Consider the following 6,697-nt stretch of genomic DNA (forward strand, 5'->3'; position numbering starts at 1 on the left):
TCTTCATGTGAACAAATGTAATAAGTAAAACATGGTCTTATACAATTTTTAAGCTCAACCTTTTCAAAAAAGTAATTTTAGATGAAAACAAAATTTTGTTCCAAAATATTTAACACACAGATATAAATTTTAAAATTATCCTAATATCTGTGTTCATTTATATATATTTCATATTTTCCTATTATATATTTTTATTGTATAGTAAAACTTCAACAGCAAAGCTTTTGAATTCTAACAAGATAATGTTAAAATGTTTAACAAGAATAAATATACAACAAATAACTATCTTAAATACTTCTAATTTTTGAAAATAGCTAATCTTACTTGAAACTTACATAATTTCATTAATGCAAGCAAATATAATAATTTGTACATCTGAAAAATGTATTAAAATAAAACAAAACTCTAAAATATCATCATGTCACATAACTAAGACAAATAATGAATATCAACTTTTAATATTCTTTAAACTTCATTATAATACAGTACATTTCAACTCACAAATTAAGCTGAAATAGATTTATAAGTCAGCAGTTGACTGATCTGAAATTAAAAACATCATGCAATAAACATATATTGAAAATAAACAATCAGAATACAATAAAATTATAGTTATCACAAATTAAAAAAAAAAAAATTCTAAAATTTCAAGTACATAAAAACATTTCAAAAAGCACATTGCATGTGTATTTGATCATAGAATCACATTTTCCAGTACTTCATTTGAAGCTAATAAAAAAATTATAAAAAATGATTGAATGTGTTTATATATAATGATTATTTTGCATAATGAAAATGATAATAAAAAGAAAGTTTCTGTAATAAAATAGTAAAGATAAAACATGAGAATTTAACAATGTAAAATGATATATTTTACAAATAGTAAAAATTAAGTATTAAATTATAAAAAATTTCTTTCTCTTCAAAATTTAAGGAATGTTAAAATTCATTTTGAAAAATTATTAACATCTAAATGCATTTTTTCAGAGTCGTGAAAATGGAAATACATAACTATTTGCTTAACGTGCATTTGTGTCATTAATTTATGCTTGGTTATCTTTTGCCTCATCAGCCGGATTTGCAGAGGATGATGACTCATCAGCTTTTAAAGATGAACAATCTTGCTCTTCCTCTGATTTAGCTTCATCATCATCTTTGACTTCACTCATATCAATATCAGCAGAGGTTTTCTCTTTAAGAACTTTTTTCTTCTTAACTGGCTCAGTGTAATTTGCAATGGAAAATATAGTTGGGCATGCATCACTTTTCAGAGTTCTCCGATTATTTGGACCCTTCACAACAAAAGAATCTTTAGTGAAATGTTCCGAACATATGACGCTATACTTAGAAGGCTCCCAATTACCACGCTTCAGCTGATATAACCATAATTTTAAAAGATGCTTATTGTTCAAAGGAAATCTGCCAAAGAAAAATGAATCAAGTCAAAGAGCTTACTCACTTCCATAAAAATTAAATGCTAATTAAATGTCAGTAATAATAATAAACCTCCAACTATGCTTATAAAAAAAGTTAAAACATTAAAAAAAATGCTCATATAATGCAGATTTATTTGGAGTATTAATATATTTTTTTCTTCTTTAAAATGTAAATTAAAAAATGAAATGATTCACTTTAAATTGTAAATTTTAAAAAGTTATCCTGTTGAAATAAAACACTAAGAATTTTTTTTTAAAAAAATTCAATGATTATGACAAAAAATAAGTAATAAACAAAAATAATTGAAGAATTTTAAAGTATAATTTGGATACTAAAACAAGTTGAAAAAAATGATCAATAAAAACAAATACAAGAATCAAGAACCCTGCATTTTTTTTATTAGTAAGAAAAATAATTATCCAAAATTAATAAATATTCTAATTTTTTAATGAGCTATTAATAACAACATAGCTTTATCTAGAAAATAAGAAAAAAATTCAAAGAATAATAAATTACAGATATACTATATACATAAATAGAATAGTATAAAAGTTACTTGCATCATAATGAAGAATAATAAAAGAAAAAAATTAACATAGGCTGAGAGAAATACAATTAATTTTAAACTTTTAGTCTATATCCATTGTACAAAAAAAAGTTTTATCGATGGATATGTCTGATTATTTAAAAAGAATTTATTCTCCTATAATCAAAGTAAACAACACTCTAATATGTAAAAACCAATCTTTTCACAGAAATATAAATAAACTTCAAAAATCTTAAAAGAAACAATTGGAATGACAGAAATACCTTTGAAAATAACAGAAATACCTTTTCAAAAATGCCTCAATTATAACATAGCATAAATTGATTCATTTTAAACAAAAGTTGATATTTCAAGAGAATGGAAAAAAAAAAACTATTTTTGTAGATAAACTAGTAAACTAAATAAAATATCAGTATTTCAATACAAATTCTTAAAATAAAAATTCTAATTTCAACATCAGTATAATAGATTACATATAGTATTATATAATTAAGTTTGCAAAGACAAAAAAGTATTTATTTTCTCTTGAAGAAAATGTCAACTATTTATATCAAATCTCTTCTAATAAGGATTAAACATTTATTTAAATATTCTTCTAATATATTTTTCCAGTAAAATGGACTGAAAAATGTATCTTGGTCATGATTTAAAATAAAAGCAATCTGCGGATGGAATACATTTTATTACATTTTTTTATGTAAATGATGTAAAGTTACAATTCTTGGTGTGATATTTTATATATTACTTCACTAGCATCATAAATTCTTAAAATGAAATTTAAAATAATTTACTGAACATTTTTTTTTCTAATTTTATATGAACATGTTTCTGATTGAAAACATTTAATATTATTTAAAAATGATCTAACACAATTTTTTTTTTAGATCAAAATAAATCATTTAACAGAACTTTCAATACAGTATACAATACTAAAAAATGTACTTATAATAAACTCAAAAACTTAATACAGGAAATTTATTAAATCATATCGCAAAAAAAGGCAAGAAAGGAAGAAAAAAAAATTATATATATTGATGAAGAGTTTGAACTGAAAAGTGGGATGTTACTAAATCAAGAAATTATCAAGTTTGATTTATAAGGCAAATGTACAAGGAGATATAGGTAACAAATATCTTTTCCAAAAAAAAAAAAAAAGACAGACAATCAAAAATTAAATGGAAATAAATGAAAATATTAATTATTACTCATAGAAAAAAATTTATTACAAACATATAGTAATGCATTACATCTATAATATAGCATATATTGTACAACATGCATTATTTTGTCCTTCAAAAATTTCTTTGATAAATCATTTATATTAATTAGAAAAATATTAAATAACATTTTTGGAAAAATAACACAGTACTGATTAAGAACAATTTTTCAAACTTCTTTTCTGGTGATTTAAACAATTTAATAATCATATAATTTCATAATTTTCTCCTTCCTTCTTAAATCAACAATTAACATGCAGATATCTGATTAAAAATTTCTTTGAAATTCAATAGAAGAAAAAGGCATAAATGAAACCTACTACATAAAACTTACAGCTAAAGGAAAAAAAAAAAAAAAAAGGATATGCAGAAACAATTCACTAGCAAAATTCATCAAAGCAGAAGGCAAATGTCAATTCAAAAATAAGCATTTGTAATGCAAAATAAAATGGGAAGCACCAACATTTTTTCACACTGTTCTATTTTTCTTATTGTTAGCACTCATCTTGTAAAAGTTATATTAAATAAACTTGAACTTAGAGATTATTACTCTTCGAGGTTCCATTAATATTTCACATAAACCCAAGAAACTAAACCAAATTCATTTTTTTGAAGTTATATTTTCAGATTTATATACCTCTTTATTTTAATTAAATCCAAAACTAATTCATAACGCAAATTTCGAGATTCACTTGAAAAAAATATGAATTAATATAAAATTATGAAATAATTTAATTTCTTATTTCACTAAAAAAAATATTACCAAAGTAATTTATTACAAAAACAAAAAGGAAAAATATGTATGCGATATTAAAACTTGAATCATACAAATATCAAATCCTCATTCCATTTTTACTGCATTTCAGCATTGCAACTAGTAATCACAAAAACAAAATGCTTTATACTATAGCTATTACATACACATAATAGTAAAAGGCGGCTCAACATCAGATCAATTTTTTTTAACTATGCATTTACCTGTGAAAAGTCAAACTACCTCCTTTAGTATTCCTATTTTTGCAACCATTGGCACTACAGGAATTCACCATTTTCAAATGCACCAAATTTTCTTGTTATATTTTTCAATATATTGAAAACAGAAATTAATTCAAAACCATCTTCGTCCGAAAGCAGACAACAATAGATATAGATATATGTTCATCATTTAACATTTTCCCAATATTGCCATATCAAAATGACTTAATATCAGAAAAGATGAAATACATATTTTGTCTATTAAATTAAAACGCAAAAAGATTTCCTTTATCCAATATAGATTAATACATTTAGTAATTAATACACTCATATGAGTGTAAACAAATATTTAAAAAATTACTAAAAACAAAGGAAAGAATAAAAGTCTGATAATTTTTTTTATTGCAGAGAATGATGCACGGCGGTACACCATACTCTGGCTCCCAAATATACATCAGTGTTTGTTTATCTTTCAAGAGTTGCATTTTCAAAACAACAAATTTGCTACTTGCACTGCAAAAGTAAAATAGTACCAATTAAATGATATTCACTACCTTCTAAATGGCCATGAAATATAAAGAATTTTTTGACTAGGTATCATACCGAAAATCGTTACCGGTTGTACACCTCATTCGATTTGGATATTTGGTAAGTGGATCAAAAGTTTTATCTTTTCAGATTACTTGAGACTGTCTATGATGGAACTTAGCAAAAAAAAAAGAAAAACGAATCTTTCTTTTCAGAAAAAGTTTGTTTTTGGTGCTTATATCCTAGTAAAATATAAATAAATTGCTGACAAAAACTTATATACTGTTGCAAACCACTCTGCTAGTTCGGTGTCTAATCAGGAACAATATTCTGCTTTCATTGGATCAGAAGAATTATTTGTTTTTCTATTTCAGTTTTCGAAAGCTTTTTTTTTTTTTTTTTTTTCATTTGCAGGGATCCTCAATAAAAATATTATTTAATCTAAAAAATTTCATAGCGCCATTAAAATTATGGCGACAGCCAAATTAGACATATGTTATTTACGGCTCTGAGATTAATTTTGAAATAAGTAGTAGACTTTTTCAAGAATTTAGCATGTCGACAGTTTAATTGTTTTCAATGTACGTCACTCCAGGAAAATAATTTGACATTGAATGAGCAACTAACCGAAGATAATGGAACTTGTTAACAATTTTATTAAACGATCTACTTTCGATTCAGAATATTGTGTTAGACAATATTTTTTGTCAAGAGACAATGAAATTTGTGATATTTCGTATGACAGAAATCTCGTTAATTTCAAAAAAGAAAGATAACTGATTTTATTTCTGGTTAACAAGAAGGGATAAATATAAGTGTATTTCTGACAAAGCAATGGAATTTTTTATTCCTTTCAACCCATATTTTGTGAAACCAGATTTCCACTCATATTATTGATTAAAAATAAATAGAAGACGATTGCATATGGAACATAATGAAGTTCTCCTGAATGCAAGAAAAGTTAAATGAAATGACTAAAATAAATAAAAAGGTATCATAAATGTAGAATATATAACCTTGACTTATCAAACTAATTTAAAATCAATCTAATCTTGTATTATTTAAAATCTTAATTTGCTACCAGTCGCTATCTTTTGAAAATTATATTTTAATGGTTTGCAAATCTTTGCTATCAAATGGTATATTTGTGTCCAAATCTGCTTCACAAATTTAGTATCTCGATTAAGATGTGATTTTGGAGTGATTTGCAAACGCCCTCATCTATGTGTGAATTAACATGGTTCCAAAGTGAGCCCCGAATCGTGCAAGCTATATTATGAGACAAAGATCTAATTATCAGTTAAACTCCAATGCAGTTAAGTTAAGCTTCTTCTTCTTTTTTTTTTTTTTTTTTTTTTTTTTCAGATGTTTCTTGACAGTGGAGTGAGGGTTCCAAAAACACCTTTCATTGCTGTATGAAATGAATAAATTTAGAATTTTGTGATTAAACTTCCAAATATCTATTCATTTTTTCTTATAAAAGCTTAGTGGAATTATATTATGTCTCAGTCAATGTAATTGATTGTATCTGACAGCAAACTTCAAAACAGTGAGTTTTTGAGTATGGTAATGTTTTCATAATTTTGATGCACTATTTCACTGATCTAATACTAGCTTATTATTATTTTCTACTAAATTAATACGTTGATATTTTCTTTCAAAACTCGCCAATAGATGGCAATACAGCATCTATATTTTTTTTTCCCCTTCTGAGCAAGCGCTAACTTTATTCTTATATATTATGGAACGTGCAAGGCTATCACCATATAACTCCAAGGTTACAGTAGGGCTCGATAGTGAAGTTGCATTTACATCATGAAAATAAATGCATTTACATTTTTCATATAATTAATTGAATATAAATCATGACTTTCACAATAATTTCACCCAAATTTTCTTGCATTTTGCTTTTTAAGCTGATTACTTCCTCAAACCATGGAAAGAAACTTCGTTTATGTCTCCTCCCAACGAGGCTTTGCAATACAGACTGTGC

General features: G+C 24.9%; 1 protein-coding gene across 1 annotated transcript; it reads right to left on the reverse strand.

The window, feature by feature from the left end:
- Positions 1-331: 331 nt before the first annotated feature.
- On the reverse strand, positions 332-4,469 carry LOC129984329 (THAP domain-containing protein 1-like). Its single transcript, XM_056094192.1, has 2 exons — positions 4,180-4,469; positions 332-1,419 (listed from the first exon to the last, which is right to left on the reverse strand). Exons 1-2 carry the CDS (start codon positions 4,248-4,250, stop codon positions 1,044-1,046), a joined length of 447 nt encoding a protein of 148 aa, XP_055950167.1. The 5' UTR covers positions 4,251-4,469; the 3' UTR covers positions 332-1,043.
- Between the last annotated feature and the right edge of the window lie 2,228 nt (positions 4,470-6,697).

This window comes from Argiope bruennichi, chromosome 9 (genome assembly GCF_947563725.1).
Source record: "Argiope bruennichi chromosome 9, qqArgBrue1.1, whole genome shotgun sequence".
NCBI classification, from domain to species: Eukaryota; Metazoa; Arthropoda; class Arachnida; order Araneae; family Araneidae; genus Argiope; species Argiope bruennichi.

Excerpts from the sequence above, each read along its gene's own strand:
- LOC129984329 (XM_056094192.1), bottom strand. The coding sequence starts at position 4,250 with ATGGTGAATTCCTGTAGTGCCAATGGTTGCAAAAATAGGAATACTAAA. Across the intron at positions 1,420-4,179 it reads GGTAGTTTGACTTTTCACAG|ATTTCCTTTGAACAATAAGC; the intron begins GTAAATGCATAG and ends TTTCTTTGGCAG.